Raw genomic sequence first — 24,311 nt, forward strand, 5'->3', positions numbered from 1 at the left:
TGTCTTAGGTACAATGTTAAGTGTTTTGTATTTTTACTCATTTATCATCATTAATAATTTAATGATAAAATCTCCATTTTGTAGATGAAGAAACCAAAGCACAGAGAGATTAAATAACTTTCCCAAAGTGGGTCAATGTCCAAGAGCAATTTCATGCGCTCTGGCCGCAGAGCCAGGGTGGTGACTGTCACATCACTTGTACGTGCTTTGTTTTGAACTCAGGAGAGTATGAGATACATGTATGTGTATACGTGCATATACACATATATGCATATATTTACATAGTATGTCATTGAAATGTTGACTAAGCTCAGGGGAATAAATAAGTGCTTAACAAATAGCATAAGCGTCAAGCACCAGGCATGGAAGGACTATTAAGTGAGAAGACAGAGATTGTAGAGTTACTCTCAGCTGTGTGATCCTAGTTTTGTCTCTTTACAAGGACTTCAGCTGTGGTGGAGGGTGTAGCTCAAGTGGTAGAGTATATACTTAGCACGCATGAGGTCCTGGGTTCGATCCCTAGTCCCTCTTCCAAAATTAAAAAGAGAAATCTAGTTACCTCCCCCTGCCAAAAATTAATTAACTTTTTTTTATTTAAAAATAAAAAAAGGACCTCATCTGTGATAAATAAGAATCTCTGTGTGATTTGTAATACAAATTCATGCTAAGTCATGCTCAGACCTGCTAAATCCTATGTTTTCTAGGAGAGAAGCCCAATAGTCTGTGTTTCTAACAATCGACCCAAGGATACTTACCATTATTCACGCAGAGGTTTGACCTCATACCAGATTGTGTGGTTTCCAACCCTGGCTGCATTTCACAATCGCCTCAGGAAGAATACCCATCTCTAGTCTCACTCTCCACCCTGAATTTTTTTAAACAAATCAAGAACTCCATCCTTTTTTGTGCCTTTATTTAATTGCCAAAATAAGCTTCTCATTCAATTGCTTAGAAAGGTCTCTCAGTAGTCAATGGTTTAATGATTGGTCTGAACATGCTGTGTATTTTCTAGTGACAGTGAGGAGCCGCCTGAATCCCTTTTTGACAATGAAGTAAACGTTTCTATCCCTGTAAAATATGAAGCTGGACTCCAGTTTTACAGGTAGGAGAAAAGTGCACTTTCATGTTGATGCTTTTCTGTAACCCAGGGGTTCTCAGATTGTGGTCCCTGGCCAAGGGCATCAGGATCGCCTGGGAACTTGTTAGACAGACAAATTCTCTGGCCCCAGCCCAGGCATACAGAATCAGAAATTCTGGGGCTGGGGCTGAAATCTGTGTTAAACCTTGTAGGTAACTGTCATGCAGTCTAATGTTTGAGAACCAGCATCCTAAATAATGTAGACTGTGACATGCCAATGATACCAGATTGTATTCGCAGTCCGGTTATAACTCCTGAATGCAAGCTGAAGACCCAGACATCCATCACAAAAGGCAGTGTTCTTAGAGGTCACCCGAGTATTCCCTGGCTCTCATTTGCATCCTGCTGGGATCTCATTAGCCTGCCCATTCTGGTCATACGAGATTAAATCATTGTTTATTGACAAGAACTATTTATTTCTTTCACTGCTCGTAAATCATCCTTTTTCCTAAGAACTTCTGATCTATCCGAACACCAATCATGTTAGCAAACTTGCATAAGCAGGACTCTAGGCTTTTGCTAATAAGGTTGTGCAATGTACAAAAACTACAAGAATTTGTGGCAAGTTTAGTCTAAAAGTCTTGACGTTTTATTAATTTATTTTCTCTGGCACTTCCCTTTTACCAACAACAGACTGAAAAAAATGAGAGAACTATTGGGTATACATGTAAATTTTGCTTGTCTTTCTTAGCCTTTAATTCTACTGGCTGTTTTCTATCTTGCTGCTTCCTCTTCTCTTGGTACAGTGACTTTTCCCAAGAAGTTTTCATTTATTTTAAATCAAATTTTGGCAAACACAGAAATACTTTTTATTTGTCTTCTTGTAACCTAAGTGCTGCTTTTAAATATGTTAATATTACATTTCATTCTACCAAGTTCATCCAAAGAACATGGAGAAGTTTATGGGAAAGATTGAACTTTTAAGTTTAGCAGTAAATATAAGACTTAAAATTGTGAAAAGGCAACAGATTTTTTAAATCTATTTAAAATTCAGCACAATTGAAAATACCAAATGTTAACAATGTTAGCAAATTTATGGAAACTTTTAACTTGGTAATGATGAAACTTTTACATTAAAAACTATGCATATTTTAGCTTTTTAAAGCTAAATAAGCATCAGTGGCTACTGAATTAAATTATAGTCTTTCTCATCCTCTTAAAGGTTTAACTTTAGGTTTCAGGGTAAAAGAATTTGCCTTTGATTTGAAACCTCTATAAGTATTTGTTGTGTGGAATTACCTGATATGAAGAAAGAAAAAGAATGAGGTCAAGTAGAAGTTAAATTTTGTTGCGTTTTACTTTTCTTCTTCCAATTAATTCTTTCAAGCTCTGCAAGTGAATACCATATTTCAATTGCGGCCAATGAGACAGTCCCTGAAGTTATTACTTCTACTGAGGACATTGGAAATGAAATTAATATCTTCTACTTGGTAAGAAATTTCCTCTATGTTAGTGTTGTAAATGAGCTATTTGTAAGTTTATAAGTTATATAAAAGTATTAACAGACACATAGAAACATATTTTTTCAATTCCATCATATTTTTCTTTATAATTTTGCTACTTTAAAAGAGTTTTGTTTAAATTGATGATAATTATACTTGGAAGCAAATTTAAAGGCCCAAGTCTCTAATTTCCTTATAGGACACACTTTATTAGAATGACTTCCTGGAAAAAATAAACTAGGGAAGCAAGTAGACACTACCTATAAATCTGGAGACTTTATTTGCATTTATTTTTTTCAGTATGACTGAAAAAGTGCTTTTTAAAATAATCTGACTATTTCAGAAATTGATTATTTCACATTGTCTTGGTAATAATTTTCTTTACTCAAAAATAAATTTGTATCTCATTCTGCTCCTTGCTATCTCTCAAATGTATTATAGCATAACTTAACTGATGTTTCCACTACCACCTCATTAAGTGATGTTTCTATTACATCATTTATTTTTCTTTATGAACCCTTCAAAGCAAACTTTTTCTAACCATTATAGTAAACAATTATGGAATTGAGCAAGGCTGTCATTTTAGGTAATGCCTACTCGCAGACACAGACTCAAGTTAATGTTACTCGAGTAAACGAAAGTCCAATTTAAATTATGGATTTAAATCTGTATTCAAGAGTATGAAATAATGCGACATTATTATAGGTGAAGATGGTCTCAGCCTCTTGAAATTGCCAATGATGAAAAAGGAAATTCTCTTACAAAATGGAAATAAATGTATACTCTCAAGAACATTTCATTATTTTTATTTGTGCCCTTTGCTGAACTGCCTATGACAACTTACGTTAGTATGAATGCCAGTCACTCTACTACTGGGATACATTTTTGAAATTTAGGCTACCAGGTTTTTCTCATCCCATTTGCTTTCCCTCGTGTAGAGAATTCAGCAAATGACAAGGGAAAAATGGGAAGAAAGGAAGGGAGGAAGAGAAGAAGGAAAGAGAGGAGAGGAGGGAGGGACTTTGAATGTGGTAGATCTTCATGAATTGTCACCTTCTAGGGTCCAGACTTGAAACAGGTGCTCTCAAACTATTATAAATAATGCTGATGTAAATAACATTGTTAAGAATATCCCTCAGCATATATCTTTTGTATCTCTGCCTGTTTTGCTAGGGTAAAATCTAAAATTGGAGTAATGGGATTAAAAAAAGAAATTTTTTTTTTCAGGTGGGACCCAATAATTTTACTGCTAGGAATTTACCATAGGAAATTATTGGTGGTACAATAATGCTCAGAGATACTCTTAGCAATGTTGTTTATGGTAATTTAAAAATTAAAACCTGGGCAAAACTTAAAAGCTTAACAACATGAATTTGCTTAAATTATCAGTTATTCAATGGGGAGACAGCTGTTACAGTAGTTCAGAGGGCACATTTTGGAGTTTACAAAACCCTAATTTTGCTATTTACTAGCTCTGAGATCTTGGAAGATTTTATTCTTATTCTAAACTTATTTCCGCATAGATAAAACAGGGATAATAAGAGAATCTACCTCATAGGGCTGTTAACAGGGTTAAAAACAATGCAAGTAACAAAGTTAGCACAGGGCCTAGAACATGGTCAACAATAAATATTGATGTGGTGGTTGTCACTCAGTGGCTAATGAAATTCATATTCTCAAAGAATCCCTAGGTTTATGGAAAGATGCCGTGACGTAATAAACTTTACAAATGGGATGCCAAATTTTGTATTTTATATGATACAAACTTTATGATATGCGTATACAAATATAAAAGGTAATTTGTACACTAAAATTTTACCAATATAGTGGAAATGTGGAAAACTTTCTGTTTTTCAATATTTTTCAATGTTTCTATAAGGAACATTGTTTTCAATCAGAAAAAAATAAGTGTGCATTACAGAATACACAATTTATGACTCAATATCAAGAAACAGGTGGAATTAGGCTGGGAGGCCATGCCAGGCAAGCCCAGGGCACACTACAATAAGCAGGTAAGAAGTGGGGAGCATAGTTAAGAGGCCAGGCACAGCTGGACAGGGATCTCCAGAGTTTAATCCTCAGCAAGCACAGAGAACAGCTCCAGATCTGAGTAGCTCTCAGTCTGGAAGGCTCAGGTAGGTAGGTGAGTTGGATTCCCTGGTATCTGTCTCTGTATATTAAGGAGCACCCCGCTGACTTAAGGATTCAGCCCAGGGAGGCCAGGGGGAAGGCTGAGGGCTGGAGATGATGGTGGGGAGGGAGGGCACATCACCGGGTGGCTCCAGTTCAGTTGCATCTCTTCTAAGCAAGGGAGGGCTTCTGCATAGGGAATCTAGCTTCCTGCTGAATTCCATCCCGCCCAGCTTTCCTCCCCTGTGAGCCGCACTCACTATTGGTGGCATGATGTGATGTCAAGTGAGAATTTTAGGTTACTGGATAAAAGCAATGGCAATTGAAATGAGAATCAGTCTGATTCTCACAGGACTGGATTATCAACAGCCAGCGCCACGACCCTAGGTGGGCACAGGATTGTGAAGAGAAGCAGATGAGTGTCTGGTTTGCCTGTACCTTGGTGGCAGAGCTCATCTAACTGGGGTGAGAAATAATTTTGTGGGCTCGGAATTATAGCAAGCTGGGTGAGGCAAAGGAAAATATGCTCACCTGTTCTGAGTGAATTAGGTAAACGGTCTCCCTCATTTCCACCTTCAGGAAGACTGATATGCTGGAACAGACAATGAGCATGGTAAACTGAAAAAAATTAACCCTGATTTTGGGAGGATGAAGGAACAATATATGATTGTAGCTGATGCGTATAATCACTGACCGTTAAACATCTTTATTTTTTGCTTATTTAATTATGCCAATTCCCTGAACAGTGCCGTAAGCCCTCTGCATTTATTTTGGGATGCAAAATATTATACAACTTAATTCATCAGTTAAGAACCAGAATCCAATATAAGGCAGAAAAATGCTGTTGAAAGAGGAAGAAAGAATTACCTTTCTTTTTTTCCCTTGTAGATTAGAAAGACCGGACACTTTCCAATGCCAGAACTGAAGCTGTCAATTTCATTCCCCAACATGACATCAGATCATTCTCCTGTACTGTACCCAAGTGGATGGTCATCTTCTGACGTGAGTCATGTGTGCTTCGGAATTACGTCGTTATGTTATCTTCTCCAACTTGTATCTAAAGCCTTTTGTTCTGCGTGCCACTTGTGATCAAGAGCCTTTACCAAAGTAACCTGGAGTGGCATTTAGACAAATGCATTATGACTTTCACTACTACTAACTACTACCGCCTGCCACTGGTTATTTAGTAACTGTATTCATTCTGCATAGCTGCTATGGTAACAAGTTACCCCAGACTGGGTGGCTGAAAACAACAGAAATGTATTCTCTCCCAGTTCTGAAGGCCAAAAGTCTAAAATTAAGGTTGGCTCCCTCTGGAGTCTCCGAGGGACAGTCCGTTCCATGCCTCTCTCCTAACTTCTGGAGGCCGATGTCAGCCCTTGGCGTTCCTTAGCATGTGACAGCATCACTCCTACCACTGCCTCTGTCTTCACAGGGCCATCTTCCCTGTGTTTCAGTGTCTTCTGCTTTTCTGTCTCCTAAAACACACTCATCAGTGGATTTAGAGCCTGACCTAAATTCAGAGTGATCTCATCTGGAAATCCTTCATTTAATTACATCTGCAATGACCCTGTTTTCAAATAAGGTCACAGTCACAGGTTCCAGGTGTTAAAACTTGGGCATATCCTTTGGGGATCCCTATTCAATCCACTAGAGCAGATTTTAGATTAATAATTGTTGACTTATGCCTAAAAAGTTTGTTACACCTTTAATTTACTTGAAGTGTTCAAACAGCTCTATAAAAAGACTCATTCATTGCTCCTCAGCACATACAGCTGCACCTAAAACTGTACACTACAACTCTCCCCAGGTATTAGCGATGTCACGCCCCCTTGGCACCTACAGCATTGAATGAGTCTATATGGAAGTTTATTGTTACGCTTTTGTCTCAAAGATAGAAAATCACAATAAGTATTGAATTAATCCATGCATGATTTCAGCATTTGACAATCTCTTCTTTTTAGACATTATATTTCAGTTTAAGTATTCTCAGAAATCAAGAAATAGCATCAGTGGAAGTTGGCTTGTAATATTTAAATGTTTCCCTAAAGGCAAGGAAAACATAAACCTCTAGCATTTACCTCTAATCCAAAAAAGCAGATTTGTGGGAACCTAGAAGAATAAAATTGGACTTGTCCTACTACTTATGAACCTCTATTTTTTATTGAAGTGCAGTCAGTTACGATGTGTCCATCTCTGGTGTACAGCATAAGTCCTAGTCATGCATGAACCTCTATTCTTGATACTTTTTATCAAGGATGGAGAGAGCCCTGGGGAAGCAAAAGATTTTTTAGATTAAGTCTAGAAAAACAATCCAAGAACCAGCATCTTATAAACATGGCATTTTAATATCTCTAGGACTGCTTTCTTACATCTTCCTCCCACACAGACTGTGTCTTACCATGGGACATAGGGACTCCTGGTGAACTGGATGAATACATAAACACAGACGAAAGTCCCTCTCTGGTTTTTGTTTGTTTCACTAACCATCCTATGAGCCATCATCTTGAATAACAAATGCTAATCCTTTTTTTTTTCCTCAGTAGAGTTAACTTTTTTCTCTCTCTGTTTTGTGGGGATCTACAAACTAATGTTTGATGAAAACAATAAATTAATGAGTGTGTTACATAACAGTAAGTTCTGTGAGCATCCTTTGTTTCCTACAGCAACTTTACTGCGACCTCTTACAATTCAAATGTGGCATGGTAACAGTAATTCTGATCTGGGGTCGTGTGTCTTCCATATGCACACTTACGAAGATGGATGTTTCACAGCTGGCACAGTGGCTTTCATTCACAGATTCGTCACATTATCCCACCAAGTCATTTTCCCCTCTGACATCTGGCATTGTCTGATAGAAGAAATATTTTTATTTCTTAGAATGCAAACTGCAAACCCAGTAGCCTCCAGGATCCTTTTGATATCAACTCCGGAAAGAACACGATTATATCCAAACCTGAAGATCTCAAACGAGGCACCATTCTGGTAAATTCAAATTACCAAGACAAGTGTTAACTCTATATCCTGCTTTCCAAGTGAATAAATTCAATATCAATCTAAAAATAACAATCTTATAAAATATTTTACTATACTATCTTTTATCAAATAGCAAGAGTACTAATTTATATCTCTGGACATTTAAACAGGACTGCAGTACATGCAAATTTGCAACCATCACATGTACTCTGATTCCTTCTGATGTAAGCCAGGTGAATGTTTCGCTTATCTTATGGAAACCAACTTTTATAAAAGTAAGTAATTGCATTGTTCTCTGCAATAATTGAACTATATGAATGCATATTTGTTCATCACTTAGTATATGCAAAGCAGAGTGCTTCTGCAGAAAGAACACAGACTGAAAGTCTGAAAACAATGTGGTCCAAGCCCCAGCTCTACTAAACCAGCTATTTGGATCTCATTTTCCTTGTCTGTTAGTTACTAAGTTATCTTCAAGGTCCCTTTTCAAATATATGCTTGTTTTTTGAGTTTCTCTTGTTCTTTTCCTTTACACCTTCAGAGATAAACACCTGTACAATGCCAAAGTTTGCACTTACCTTAGTGCTTCAGTTAAGGGGCAAACAATTTTAGAGAGACAATCCTTGACACCATTAACAAAGAGTAGAGCTAGTATATATTATAGACTCACTGTGTTTGATCAGACTATCTATCTATCTATCTATCTTGAAGGACATTTTTTAACCCCTAATAAAGTCAAGCCCATCTGACAACTAGCTACTTTACAACTTTGTCCATTGTAGTTTGCATTATTTGTTTCTCTATTAGATGTATTTTGTTAATTATATGAAATTTCCACTTTTAGGTTTGAGCATATCAGGTTGTTATTTTTGTAAGTCACGAATTGTTGGATATGGGTGACTTCATGCCTGTGTAAACCTCTGCACCAGAGTGTAACTATTTCCATATCTAGCCACGTGAAAGGGATGGCAGGGTGTGGGGTTTGTTTCTGCTAAGGATAAATCTGAATGGAAACTGCTTTATTCAGAAAAATTCCTCATTCTGTAACAAGGGTCTAAGTGAGAATTTGAATGCAAAGAGGAAGGGTGGGTACACAGTCATCATTTCATACCACCAGTTCTGTTTGGATGTTAAACCGCTGTTTCAACCCTTCAGAACAATTTTAGGTTGAAAAATTGCACTACTTAAACATGACTAGCTCTCATTGTGATTAGCTTTATATACTGAAAATGAAACCTGTTTGCTTTTTTCAGGCACATTTTTCCAGCTTAAATCTTACTGTAAGGGCAGAGCTTCAGAGTGAAAATACATCATTAGTTTTAAGTGCTGGTAATCAAAAAAGAGAGGTAAGTGAGACTCCAAACTTTGAAAACATTATACATTTCATTCTGTTTGTGACATAATGTTTTATATTTGCTTATAGTCCCTAAAGCAGTGACTAGCACTGCTCCCAAAAAATGACACTTTTTGCTTCAAATTATACTCGATTAGCTTCAAGTGTGATTTCAGTCTCATTTTTCTTTGTAAGAAAATGGGAAAAACATGGTATTTACAATTAACATGTCATGTTTTACTTTATTGTTCCTAACTATCACAGTAAATTGATGTTTTTACTTTCACCTTGATAACAAATGATGCGTTTGTAATTTTTCATCCTTAAAAACTGACATTATAAAATGCAGTTGAGATCTGAAGAACAGACGTGAAAAATAATTTCTTTATAGAAAGTATCTTTATACTGTACAGGAATACATGTAAACTCTATAAAATTTTCTTCATTTACTCATTGGGAAATTTGAAACAAAAATGAAGTGTTATTCCCTAGTACAGATACATGCTGGAGCCCTTGATAAAAATAAAATGGTTTGAGTTTTTTTCCTCTTGTCCTGTTACAAAATAAAGCCAAAGTATGTGTTATAGATGTGGGCACTTCAGCATTATTTCCCCTTTTACATCAGAGTTTAAATATTTCATGTGGATATTATGAGTCATAAAATTCTATTTTGAAGCTACCTAACATTGAGATGTTTTAAATTTTTATTTCAAATAATTCCAGTGTCAGTGACTGCTGATAAATATTCACCTTTAAAAAGTACAAGCATAGAATGCATAGAATATCTGCATATAATGTTTCCTTACTTTGTAAAGAGCACTTAGCCCAATAAATGAAAAGTTGTTCCACATACAGAAAAGCTAAAATTTCACAGGTAAGCACCAAAAAAATGAGTAAATATTATTGGAAAGTAATATTAAATAATAATATTGTAAAAGAACACATTTGATTCCTAAATATATTTTGTTAAAAATTTATAATTAGCTTTATTTTCCCTAAATACTAGTTTAAAAATTCCCCACAGAGCTGTTTATTCTACATTTTATCCTAAAGAAAAATTAATTTGTTAAAATTATTTAAAATGATCACTTTGTAAGTGTGTGATCTTAGAGAAGTCAGTGATCACATCCAGACTTCGGTTTCTGTACCTTTAAGTTCAGGGAATTGTTTTAGATGTGTTTAAAGTCTGTCTTAAAGAGTCTGCTTCTGAGGGGGAGTTTGTAGTTCAGTGGTAGAGTGCCTACTTGGTATGCACAAGGTCCTGGGTTCAATCCCCAGCACCTCTATTAAGAAATAATTAAGTAAACAAACCTAATTACCTCCCCCACCCGCAAGAAAAGGTCTGATTCTATGTATATCTGTACTCCTACCTGCTCCATGTTCCTGATACATCAGCAGTGACCTACCCAGAGCAATTTGAGAAATTTGGACCAGTATCCACCACATGCAAGTATCTCCCCTGTTAGTTTCCCTTTTTGACCCCTAACCTTCCCCTCTAGGTTAAGGAATTGAGATGTTCCCCATTAAAGGCAAATAGAGGATCTTCAGCTATCCTTGGTCATTGATAGCTACACTGAATTAGTTTTTTTTTTCCTCAGAAACCTCAGAATGGGACATAGGAAAAATACTTTTCATTGGGGTTTGGGTGCCATGTTGAGAAAGCTTGAGTAGCTGGAATGCTAAAAGCTGTCTCTTTCAAAGATTTACTTCAGTTGAGACCTAATTTGTAGATACCAGGAGTATGTCAGGAATAGACAGTGTAGTATAACCAAAAACACATTTGGGGCGATATATGCAAAAATTCATTTATCTGTACACTTGAGATTTGTGCATTTTACTATACGAAAATTGTACCTCAATTTGTTAAAAAAAAATTAAAGCACATTAGAATTAGAATTGGGAAACCTACTCAGGTTTATGTGTCAACAACTTGTGACAATATTCCAGCTCCAACTTATGCCATTGTGATAACACACTGACGTCTATTAACAAACCTTTAAAACATGCAATACTGTTGGTTCTCCCTGAGTTAAATTCACCTCTGCCCTTGAGCATTCTAATTCATAGACAATTTACTCTTTATGTATGAATTTCTGAAGGATAAGTTTATAAAATTGTTTTGGTAATAATGAATTTGACATGGTTAGAGATTTAAAATAGATGAAGGGCATTTTTAAATGGAAAGTCAATGTTTTCTCTGCATGTAGTAATGAGATTAAGTACACTGTTTGGTAGAAGATTACAGCCTATAAGAACTCGGTGTATTAGGAGTTCTAAGAGGTGTTTATCAATGTTAACAATCTTGTTTAATAATTTTCAGCTCGCTATTCAAATATCCAAAGACGGGCTGCCAGGCAGAGTGCCATTGTGGGTTATTCTCTTGAGTGCTTTTGCTGGATTATTGCTATTAATGCTGCTCATATTAGCACTGTGGAAGGTAAGAATCAAAGTTCCTTTGACTTTTCTATTTCAATTATCAACAGCATATTGGTGAAACAAATTATAATTTATCCATCCTGTGGAATACAGTATCATACAGCAATGAAAAACATTGAAATGATGACCAAGACAAAATTAAAAAGAAAAATGGATGTCTCAGACATGGTGTACAACTTGACCCCATTTTTGTACCAGTAAAAAAAAAAATCATAGCCAAAAATCATGGAAGATCTCTCTAAAGGTTGGGATTAAAGGAGACTCACTTGCCTCTAACACGAAATTTTAAATTAGGTATACGTTACTTTTACAAACAGAGAAGAATGAAAACTCTCTTTTACAGAAAGAGAAAAGGATGAATTCCTATGTCAATTTAAGAATATTAAACCATGTAATTACGGTTAAGATATGCCTTATCCTAATCACATATCTCTATGTATCTTAAAAATTAAATGCTCCTTTAACCTATAAAAATACCACATTTTTGCAATCATTGTGTACCTGAATAAGAAATGAGATTTATTAATTAGTTGATGAAACAGAAATCTTACAGTTTTATAGACTTCTGTTTCAAATCCTCCTATAAAACCGAGTAACCATCTATTTTCTGTCGAGTAAATCCACATATTTACATATATGTTTTGCTTAAATTGAGATATGCAAGATTTTTCAAACACTTAGCTGTATCATTTTCAAATTAAGCAGAACTAAGATGGTAGCTTTTAGGATAAATTTAATAGAGGATAAAATCTCATAGGAAAGTTGAATTTAATGTTTTCTAATTAAGCATCAAATTGGCATTAATTCTAGCATATCACCCTATAGTTTACCTGTTATTTTGTTGAATAGCTAAACTATGCTAAAAATACAGATTGTGGCTGCATGTTCATTTTTCTAATTCCTGAGCAGCAGAATTACCTTTAATCAAATAATTTAAATAACAAATTTCTCTCCCACCACATGATCAACTGTTCCTTTCCTTTCTGCCCCTTATAATGACTAACTTCCTCTTTTGGAGGGTTACTCTCACAGAAGATGAACAAAGCCATGTTAAAGATGTAGGTCAAGAGCATTTAGCTCAGTAAATAGAATCCATAGCTCTTCTCTAGCAAAGTCTTCAAGACAGAAATCTCCACCATCTCAAACCTCCAGCTCTTCCTCCTACATTGCAGGGTATCCGTGCTCTGTCTGTAATACCTGGCTTTGCCACACTGTGGTACCCAAGGGCCGGCTTAGTGGTGTCAAGTTGCTTGAAATGTAGGATGTGGTTTCTTCGCTCATAGCCACCTCTAGGAGAACGTTTTACTGTTAATTTCTTTCAGTGTGGTCTCCTATTCTAAGCACAGCACTTGCTCCGTGCAGTTTTAGGACACTGCTGCCATGAGAAGAGGAAAGCCAGCGCTGATATTTGGATAGTCTCTCTGGCTGCGTACCTCTGTTTAAAACTAACAAATACGTTTCAGCCAGCTGTTTTTTTTTTTTGGTCATCAATCTGGAAAAGCATAAACGTAAAATCAAACACATTCTTCCATCCAGTAAATGTTTTGATGATACGTTCTGATGGCTTCATAGATCTTCTTTTTAAGCCCAAAGCAAGATCATTTAACCACCTTTGGACTGTCCTGCCCAGTAGGTACAGTTTGATCAGCCACATCGGTGGGAGACCTGGCCATCAGAACGGTGATTCCACAGTAGGACGGAAGGGAGCCAGCACTTAATTATTGAATAAGTTTACCACACTCCAGGAGCTGTTGTAAGCTTTTCTGCTTTCATACTAACATCAGTTCTAGAAGGAAAACACTATTATGAACCTCATTTTGTAACCACAGGAGCTGAGTTATGGGCAAGTTAAATATGTTTCCCAAGGCCACAGGGTTTGTCAGGTTCAGAGTAAAGATCTGAATCTGGGCCATTTCACTTCTGTGCCAACACCATCAGCTCCTCTCTCTGCGTTCTCTCTTGCTTATTCACTCTGTGATCCTTACAACCTTCTCAACTAAGTGTTCTAACTACATTTTACACCTGAGGACCCTGAAGCAAACAGTTAACTCTTGCAAGAGTTACCAGCTAAAATCAGGGGCCGGTTCAAGGTTCAAGCATTGCTCTCTCTGCAAAGCCCACCCCTCATCCAATATATCCCACCCCTGCAGGCTGTGGGGCGGGGCTCTTCACTCTGGAGCTCCAGGAATTGGGTTTTGTTTAAGAGGGTCATGAACTCTCCAAAACGCATAAACACTATTGGTATTAGAGAGAGAGTCCCTCAGCAGAGACTGGGCTCAGACTCGCAGCAGCTTGATTACACTGAAAATCTTAATTGGCCCTCCTCCTGCTTGCACCTCCCTGAAGCATTCGGTCTGCAGGAGGCTCAGAAGAGCTACTCTCATCCCCAGGCATCTTTTTTAGACTCATTAGACCTGGACCAGAAACCTCAGGACTATTCTTTCTTCCTCCTTCCTCCAAATCCCACCACTCTGTAAGTTCACCAAAACTCTCAGTCTGAGACTTCGTGCAGGAAACAGGCCAAACGTTCCCCCCGGAGCTGGGATTACATTTCAAAAAAAAAGTCTTTATATCTTTATCTTCGTAGCTCGCATAGCAGGGATTAAAGCTTGACAGAATCTTAGTAGGTGTTTAATGTACTTAATGGTGAGGGGAGAAGGCTTGTAGGGGACACAGGTTTAAACATAGAAAAACATGTCCTGAAATATGGTACCACACCCTCAGAGAGAAGCCCAGTCAGACCAATATAACCAATAGAATAGAGTGAGACTCAGTCCACAGAGGAACCCCAGAAAGCAGATGGTTCCTCTCTCTTAACTTAATCTTATTCCGATGTCTGAAGTTCCACCATTGATGATTTATTTACGAATCCTAAAGCTTGTTCCTCACTTAATATGCATATCCTTGGGTAGTGTGGACAGGAGAATAGCACTGCCATCTTTTAGTCTTTTATATGTTAATATAAATGTATATGACTATATGATAGTCATTGAGCAGGTATTTCTGCCAGGGACTGTTTTATAAGACCTTTGCCATAGGGTTTTGAACTAGGGGATCACAAGTCAGATCATTAAGTAAATACAAAAAGAAAAAGAAGGAAAGCAAATGCTACAAAGAAAGTCTGGGTGCTGAAAACAAACTTACCTTGCTGCAAATGTTGGCTTGTATTGACCTCATTCAGTTTGAAGCTATAAACTATGTTTTCTTAGTCTTCACTCTAATCACCCAACTTCCACTAAAAATCCAATGTTAATAGAACCTGTTGGGTGGGAAAGTTTAGATAACTGAAGTTAAGTTTTAAAATAAAGCATGGAATGTGTGAAAGCAGAGAAAGGTTGAAAAGAAGCAAAAGGACTTGAAAAGGATAGACGTCAGGAGCCAGGCGGGGCGGAAAAAGAAGTCGTAATTCGCCACCTGCTTTTGTGACAGCCTTGTCGGATTTATCATCGATGCAGGATGTGCAGGGACAAGTTAAGAGGCCTAATGGTTTGTGAATTCAGAACTTTAATATTTGGCTCAAAGGAAAAGACCTGATACGTGTAGGAGAACTGGAATTCTCTAAGGAAGACAAATGTACTGTTTTTTCATGTTCATTTGTTCTGTTGCCATCTTTTCTGTGACATCTCCCACCAACTAGATTCTGGCATGGAGGATGACATGAAGTCCTGAGAAAAACTGCTCTAATTTAAAACTGCATGTTTTTGACCATTTGTGCCCTTGAAACCTTCACCTATTCAATAATTATTTAAATATATATATAATATATATTTTATATATATAGTGTATGTGTATATATATATATATACATAATTCCCTTGCATAATTTACCATGACTTCATGATTAAAATGATGTGAAGGTACCACACTTTCATAGACTTAACTCACTATCTTTGCTTTAACTATTATAATCCACTCTCAAATTAAAAAATATATATATACATAGACTTTTTTTAAAAAACACTTCTCTAGGACCTTTTTTAAAATTTCTTTTTTTTAAATATCCATTTTAGATTAGAATGTTGCAAAAATCCCTTTCAGCTCCCATACTTATTATTCTGTATAATCAGAAATAAAGAACTTGTAATTTTTATGATGCCTGATATCACAAAGCATAATGAAAAATGACCCACATTCACCACCATGTGAAATTTTTTGTATATTCAGGGACTTCGTTTTCATATTCAAATGACACAGGGTGATTTCAAGAGGCTCTTTGTGTCAGGCCTATGTAGACAGATGTTCTAACACATTTAAAGTTAATCCAGACAATTCAGAAATCTCCCCAACTCCTTAGCCATAGTGTACCTACCAGATTCACCACCAGCTCTAATGACCTCAATTTATGACCATTGGTTATTTGATGGAAATTTCTCTGCAAAATCCCTGAAAAAGAAAGATGATGGCAGAGATAGTGCTAGGTAACTGCAGTTTGTATGTCTCCCAGAATATTTTCCCAGAAGCCTTTTAGTTTGCTACATGTACTAGTTTTTACTAGGAGATATAATATATTTAATCAACAAAAAATTTGAAAATGAAATAGCAATTTAATAAATGTCATTTCTTGACATTCAATATTACTTACTAGGTCAATGAAAAAATACCTCTCGATTATATGATTTTTATGTCCACAATTGCTAACATATTACTAAACTAAATTTTATCTGAGAAGATTAGTATTTATTACCTAAATTCAAATAATTAATTGTATTTTGTCTGGTATTTTCTCAACAGATTGGATTCTTCAAAAGACCACTAAAGAAGAAAATGGAGAAATGATACATTTTTGAAGAGAAAAAAATTATTCAATGATCTGTCCTCAGGTTTGCCTCAAATATGTGACAAGAAATTTATCAATTCAGTTAAAGTCGTAGTCACATAATTTATGTAATCCATCAGGGATTAAGCACTTGGAAAATTACAGATCAAGCATGATCCAGAAATAATACCTTAATGATATATTTTATAAGATGTTGAAAAATATTTTTAGATAATTACTCATTTTTGTTGAGTATTTAAGGAAAATTTCAATGTTTTGAAGATGAAAAATAACCTGTAAAAATACGCTTATATATTAAATCACCATTCAAAGTATTTAAGGGAGTCATAAAAAGGTTTTTATGATTATCACTGAAACATTTACTTTCCAGACTATGTAAGTTAAGCTTTTTCCATTGATTCCTGATGGATATCCACATTCAGCATGATAATCAACATTTTACGTGCCAAGAAAGGAATTACCTGAAAAAGGTCACTTTCCCCTGTTTAAATGAGAAAAATTTCCCAGGTAGAGTCTATATACAACATGGACCAAAAATAGAAGTAAATCCCAGAGAATACCTTCAGCATCTTTTTGTTGGGTTCTGTACTTGGAAAGTTTTCTTTCCGAAGTGTTTAGTACAATTGAGCTGAAATTCTGTCTAGGATGGAAAATCAAAATAGACTTGTTTAAAAGCCAGTGCACTGAATGGGTTGATTTAAGCTTTTACAGAACACACTTAATTTTGATATTGAACTCTAAAACTCAGAACTCTTTTGTACTGAGAAAGCACAGCAGTTTTGTGTGGTATAACTGACTTGCCATGAAAGGTCACATTGTGTGTGGGATGTGCTAAAGTGGTTTCTGAATGAAACATGGCAACATACATGGAGCGCCACTGAAATGCTGGCCATCTTTGCCCGGCGGCTTCTGAGCATTAGAAGTCCCAGGATGTAACCGAATGTAGGAGTTTTCCCAACTCCTTGGTACATGGTTCACTCAAACCCTCAAGCTGTGAGAGTATGTTTATTTTTCATCTTTTTAAAGGTATTTAATTTTCCAACCACAATTCTTATTTTTATGAAAAGGCAGTATTCCATTCCAGTATTGCATTTCACCACAAAGCCACTGCTTTTGGAGTGTGGCTTATCAGTATTTAAGGAGATCTCCAGAAGTGTCTTTTGAAGGATTTCAGGTTTGAAAACTCGCACCAGTAGAAAGACATCACAGCTTTGTATGAGCTTCTTTGTTCTTGAAGTAATCATTATGGTGCATTGGACTCTGCTGTAGCATAAGCTCCTAGGTTGCTCCATTTCTTAGGAAGAAAACAATGAATGAATGAATGCGTACGTGAACTACTGCTGTAAAAGGTGCTGATACTGCAGCAGCAACGCCATCTCTCCACCCAACTGACCGCAAGATCGGAACCCACAGGTATCCAGAAAATTCTGGGCTCTGCTTTTCTCAAAAAGCATCAAGTCAATGAAGAAATTAAATGCCATGGATTTAATTTTTAAAAACTAACTTCCAAGGAATTATCTGTGGACTCAGAGGCAGCCTACCTCATGGCTCTCCACACCTACATCTAAGATCCTGATGTCAAAGATGGGCACCTGGGGAGTGCTGAGGTCATCGGTATCTGGAAGAAAGGCTAAATCTTTCCAGAGATTTGATACCCTCTTGCTGGCCTGTCATTGTTCAGAAGTGTCCAGTTTCATAATCTTCTTCATTCCCACCCTCATCTCCAGGTTCACAAATCATTGTTTCCACCTGTTCTTTTTTTGCCCAACAAAACTCATGTCTCTCTTATTTGGAGTCACCATGTTGCCCTGCTCTGTGCACGGTCTGCTCAGCAGCTCTGCTCCAATCTCAGCACATGCGCAGAAATAACTCTACCAGATAAAACATTTTAAAACGCACACATGTCCTCTGTGACTGCGAGGCAAATGTTCACTGAACCAGGAGTGTGCACATTTAAATTAAGTATGTTGTTAACCCAAAGGGGAAAACAGGAAAGATGGCATTTTGAACTTGCCAGAAAACAGAGGAAGAGCTGTTTGGCCAGATCAAATGGCTACTGATAAACCTGGCATAATTTTTAACAGAAGTCATTCCTGGTGTTTCAGTATTTAATGAGCCAGATATCCTACTTCCCTTATATTTGTCATTTGTTGAGGTTTATGTGCATACGTGTCTGTGCTTCTGTGCCCGTGTGTATATAAACACACATGCACACACACATGCGTGGACACAAATTGAACAAAAAATACCTCAATACCAAATGACAGAGTTTACAAAAAATAAACACATAAAAGATACACCACAAGAAAAGTTTGATTCATCCACTTTGCATATAGTTTTCACTTTAACTTTAGCTTACAATTATACAACTATCTAAATATCACAAATGTAGAGGCTTTGAGTAAAATAGTAAGTCAATAGACATCCCAAATTAGCTTTGTACAAATGTTCTAAAACATAGTCAGCAATTAAGAAATATACTAAATCATTTTATTTTTTAAAATTTTAATAAGAAAAGCAATATTTAAGACTATTTATGAGTTTACTGGCTAAGTTAAATTGCAAACAAAATTTCTTTTTTTTAACTTTGATTTTTTTAAAATTAATTATTGCTTCCACTGTGAACTGAATATCTATGAAGTCTCTTTCCAGACCAAACTCACAATGTTATATTGGTAAATTATTTAACAACTGGCTCTCCAGGAGGAAAAAAATCCTTGATTTGTGTCATTTGCCAATTTCCACGTTCTAAGTAGTTTTGCTATGGTCATTTTCAAGCTATCAACTTAACCCTAACCAGTTGCAAAATTCCTGAAAATGTATCTGTCAGCTCTTATGATCCAGGATGAGCTGGCTTCAGCACACCATTGAGATAGATTAGAAGACAAATATAGGCAGATAGACAGATATAAATATTATACACACACACACACACACACACACACACACACAAACACGCACAATACAATCATATTTTGAATTATTCTTAAAATGCTGATCTCAAGCCCAGCAGACGTAATGTTCATGTGCCCGACACAGCGTGAGGCCAAACAAACCAAAACATCAGAGTTTGCAGATAAAGGTTTATGGCAGGGCCGATGCTCAAGAAAATCGCAAACTCCCAGAAGGGTTTGAGCAAAGCCTAAGTAAAGGCAAGGTGGGGTGGTGGGGGCGGCCATCGCAGGGTACTTGCTCAGCTCATGCACAGTTCTCTGATGGGTTGATGTGGAGGTAACAGGGCCGTCAACACTATCAGCCCCTGGGCACCAGAATGTCTGGAGGCCACGTGCTCACTGTCATCAGGTAGTTAATTCCTTCCCTTTGGTGGTGGTTTTTAGCATCTGAAAAGCTCAGGAAATATGCGTGAGATCCTATTATCTGGGTACTTCAGAGAAGAGCTACAGCAGAGGGCATGGGGAGGGGTCTGTCCCAGGAAGGCCCAGCAGGGTCCTGCTGGGTTACAATCCTGCTACATAGGTCCCCAGTCTTCAATTTCAATTTCTAAAATTATAGCCTTCCTTTAATATTAATAAAAACTGATATGAACTTGTGGGAAAAAGAAGGAGTTATAAGCAAAAAAAAAAAAAAAAAGAAAAAGAAAAAAAAAAAGAAACGTAAAGGGCGACACACAGTGAAAATCAGACCTACACAGCCACTAAAACACTGCTCCACTTTCTCTAGGAACTGGAGCCACTCTGTGAAAGGTCATCCTTTGTAAATGTTTGTAATTTCTATGATCTAGTTTGAACTTCGGTGATCCAATTTGTTTATTTTCTCCGAGCACTAGATTCATGGGCAGTTTAATCTCTAAGTATTATCTGTGTCTTTAGTGGGCTGGACATGAAGCTTGTGGGAGGAGGTGTTTTTACCAAATGTGATGTTGACTCAACCATAATAATTTATAATTTTACCTTTTTACAAAACCAATTATCTAGGCTCAATTGGAAAACAAATATTCACACAAAAGCAAAAGATGGTTGCGTAGTGCTTGAGGAAAGCTGGGTGGGAGGAGAGGCTAAGAGGAGCCCCAGCCGCGTCTCTCCAGGCAGCCCGAGGGCTTGCGGTGGCGCTGCGTGGAAGGCTGCCGGCCAGCTTCCATGTGGTGCACTTTCCTACAGGATCATGTCTCCGATAAGCGTGTCCTAATCTGCTCTGCGCGAATTAACTGTCTTGCTCTGCCCGATGGTGAGAAAACCAGGGCCGACCTGTGCTCAGGGCGTGGTGCGTGTGCTGGTGCCCTCACATCATTGCTCAGTAAAGAGGCTTCCAGCAAGTCAGCCTTTAAAAAAGAGTCTCCTACTACCTTCACTGTTCTGCAACCCTTCTCAGTCCCTCTCCGTTAGTCTTCTTCCCCAGGGGAGGTTTTCGAGAAGCCTACCAGGGAAAAACCTGTTTAAAAAGTGTGTTCTGTTTGCTGTCAACACCAGCTTCTGTGATTTGATTGTTTATACAGGACTTCAGTCCTTGGTCCTTCTGTGGCCCTCTGAAGGGTTGGTATGGAATAATGTAGTAGGGACAGCATGAAAGGTGCTTCAGAGATGGAACATCTTTAAGAAATTTACAGACTATGGTGGGACACTGTCAGCAGCTATGCCAATGCGGGGGGGCCGGCAGGATTTAGTCCTTCAGTGGATCTCCATCAGCACCCCATAATCCCCATTCTCACCCATGGAACTAATAATTAAAAAATGAAAAGAAGAGCATTAACATCCTCAAAATGATGCTACTTTTTAGTTAAAATATACAGGTTAACTGTAAACAGCAGAATTTTAATGCAGACACAACTTGAAGGTGAATCTGCTGGGCAACCCTTCCAATCAGACTGGCATCCTAAATCCCTCCTTCCCAGAAACTCTGACACCACCCCTGGGGGTGGACTCTGCAGTGCATGACCAAAAGCTAAGTGCAACCATTTCCTGAATGTGAGCACTGTTTGGCAACACCTTATGTAGAACAATAAAAAGAGAGTTAAAATCTAACATTGTAATCTGGTGAACAAGTCAGTATTTTTGATCCTCATATTAAAATTTAACCTGGAATTTAGAAATTCCAAGTAACAGTCTTTAACCATCAACCTTGAGGAAAAGTAAGGGAGCAAGTGTAGTCTCTTTAGCCCCAGCCCAGTTGTCGCTACATCTGGTGCCCAGGAGGTCCAGTTTTTAACTAATGAGAAATGGCTCCTCTACCCCATATAAATGCCCTGAGCTCCCGAATCCACTACATCCCAGAATCAGCTCCCTCCATCCCCAATCAGGCACACATATAAACATTTCTTGCTGAAATTTTACCATCCCCCCAAAATATTTAAAGATGAGTTACCACTTATCACTTCTAATGTTGAACTCCTTGCTTTGAGATCAGCCTTTATTTTCCTTTTTAAATACATCAAAGCCTTTCTCCCATAGCTAATGATTTCAGAACTCTACACAAGAGCTCCTTGCATTTTCCTCCTGTCAGAGCCTGGAGAATTTCAATGCCATGAGGACCAAGCAGTAGGACCCAGGGCCCATTTGCAGGATCTCTCTGCCTTCTGTCTTCCACTTGCTTTCTTCTCAACTGTACAGTGGGAATGTTTGACTCTGATTTGAGGCTTCCTTGGCAAGGCCATTCTAAGCCTGGTGCCATCCTGCAGGACCTTGAGGGCTGGATGTCCCTTGTTGGTGAGTTGAGGCTTGGAAATCCTTTAATTATCAGAAACATCATGGAAATCATGGCAATATACTAGGCAGATACCAGAGACACTCGTAACTGTGATTATGTTTGATCTTACCATATTTCAAGTCACATCTTGATGAAAAAAGACTACCTGGAATTTCAGGAGCTTGTCTGCAATAGACTGAGACTCAATGTTTAATCTTTTCTTTCAGTTTGATCTATGCATAGAGATTGGGAAAAAAATTTTTAAAAGAAATCTTCCAAATGACAGAATGAAAGGCAGGTCTCCTCTTGAACCGCCCCCTGCTGACAGTCCCTCTCCTCACCCTCATTTTTAAGAGGTAGAAAGAGGATTGGATTGGAAAAGTGAGTGGCACAATTGCATTTTTTTTCTATAGAGTAGCCAAGCAGAAGGGGTCACCACACAACACACTAGGGCTTTCTGAGAGATCTTCGCATCATAGGTCCGGTGACAGGTGACAGTCTTCCTGTCATGTCCCCAAGGCATCTTGCATCTTGGGAGACAGAAGAAAATTGGAGGAGGCGGGCAGGGGGGTGGGGGGGAGATGAGGCTGTCTGTCTTTTATGTATATACCCTTACTCTTCAAAATACTGTAAGCTCCCTTATACCGCATCATACCCAGCCGCGATACTAACACACGTACTTCACACAAGTAAATTGTTGATTAAATAAGAGTAAAAGTACATTCTTATCTGTCTACTGACTAGAACTAATTTCCTGGAGTTTAACATACTTTGGCTCAAGTAAAAACAATCATTTGAAGCAACAACAGCTCAGATCCTCTTCATGCTAGAATCATTTCACACAGTACATCCGGAAACTTGGTGTTTAATTGAGAGACACCCCTGCCCTTATCCAGGTTGCAGCAGCCACCCTCTGCTTTCCTTTTAAGGGAACAGTGGCCCGTAAGGAGACTGGCGGACTGCGTATTACTACTGTGGAGTTGTAAAACTGTTAATGGACAGTGTAAAGCATTGTATCCATTTTATTAGAAAGAAAAATATTGTATATAATAACTACTGCCCCAAAACATGTATCATACTCCTCACTCCAATAAACTTTTCTGCAGAATCTAACGTAAAGTACATTCATTGCTTATTTTTATATTTACCTCGGGATAAACTCATTAAGAGTGTGTGCATTTCTGCAAGACTTTAATTGGACAAACTCATTGGAAGAAAACGTTTTGATTGCATTCAAGAACAAAGAAGCACAAACTATGTTGACTCTAAGAATTTGTGCCTAATTTCAACCCATTTTTTAAAAAGAAATCAGTTATCAGGTAGCAATGATTTAAGCTGATATAATTAGAAGTAGCTGAGAAAGTAAAGAATGTTTTGAATGTCCTATGTACGGTGCATCCTGTACACTGACTTGGGGTCAGAGGTCTGATATTTTTGTATAACTGTATCTTATCTTGTGCCTCAGCTGTGTATTTTACGTCAAGGTAAATGAGCATCCTGTCTTATATGTTAAATAAAAAAATGACTCAAAGAAGAATGTGACTGCTATGATTTAAGTACATGAATTTTATCCAAGATTAATATATCTTCCAAAGCACCAACTTTTTTTTTAGCTCCTTGGTAGGTTTTCACTTTGATGCTCTGAAAGGAAAAAACAAAAAGCAAATTGTCTGTCTGTGGTGTTTCCTGTGCACAATATAGCAATGCGATTAGTCTTTTGTAAACTCGAGACAAAAACCACAGAATCCATATCACTACATAGATTCTCCTAATGAGATGTTTTAATAATAAATTATCTGCTGTATAATAATAGATTGGACCACATAGTGTAAAACAAAAAGAAAAGTACTAAGAAGTAAAAAAAAAAAGTTATTTTCTCTCTTCAACCTATAGTTTAAAGAAATAAAATTATTTCATACATAAGGGCTAGAAGAAAATGCAGGAAGAGGTTTTGGAAGTAATAACATTATGTGCATCTTGTAAGTGATTTTATCCTCAAACTATGCTGGACGGTGAGTGAGGAAGGTGTTTTTACAGAAGAAACAGGCTGAGTTATGAAGGGGTGATTTGTAAGATCCTTACCTAATCTGTGCCAGTACATGCCCCAGTGCACAGTCTTTTCTGTCTTGCTGTGAGGTGAGTATTTCTCCCACTTCATCCCTCACCCCGGATGAGAATGCAGTGGAGGTACTAGAAAGAATCTGGATATAGTCTCTGTAAAATAAATGGCATACACAGGAATTTATTATTCTTAAGTCTAGAGCATAGGCTGACTCTAGGTTTATAAATAATAAATAAAATAATAAAATCTTTTGTGATGTTCAGTTGTAAAATTAATGTGACGATCATAAGCAGATGTCAGAAACAATGTTTACCAAATAGAGGTGATCATTAAAAGGACTTGAGATGATTTCTGTTTCGTTTAGAATAGGAATGTTA

At 37.3% G+C, this 24,311-nt stretch overlaps 1 protein-coding gene across 1 annotated transcript in view; it reads left to right on the forward strand.

The window, feature by feature from the left end:
- The window catches only part of ITGA1 (integrin subunit alpha 1), a 153,171-nt gene extending 129,762 nt beyond the window's left edge, over positions 1-23,409 (forward strand). Inside the window, exons 22-29 of the mRNA XM_010974354.3 lie at positions 1,013-1,102; positions 2,466-2,568; positions 5,599-5,712; positions 7,591-7,695; positions 7,857-7,961; positions 8,940-9,032; positions 11,340-11,456; positions 16,187-23,409. Coding sequence (XP_010972656.1) covers positions 1,013-1,102; positions 2,466-2,568; positions 5,599-5,712; positions 7,591-7,695; positions 7,857-7,961; positions 8,940-9,032; positions 11,340-11,456; positions 16,187-16,231 — 772 coding nt within the window. The 3' untranslated portion in view covers positions 16,232-23,409. The remainder of the gene's footprint in view (positions 1-1,012; positions 1,103-2,465; positions 2,569-5,598; positions 5,713-7,590; positions 7,696-7,856; positions 7,962-8,939; positions 9,033-11,339; positions 11,457-16,186) is intronic.
- The last annotated feature ends 902 nt before the right edge of the window (positions 23,410-24,311 follow it).

Source organism: Camelus dromedarius, chromosome 3, assembly GCF_036321535.1.
Source record: "Camelus dromedarius isolate mCamDro1 chromosome 3, mCamDro1.pat, whole genome shotgun sequence".
NCBI classification, from domain to species: Eukaryota; Metazoa; Chordata; class Mammalia; order Artiodactyla; family Camelidae; genus Camelus; species Camelus dromedarius.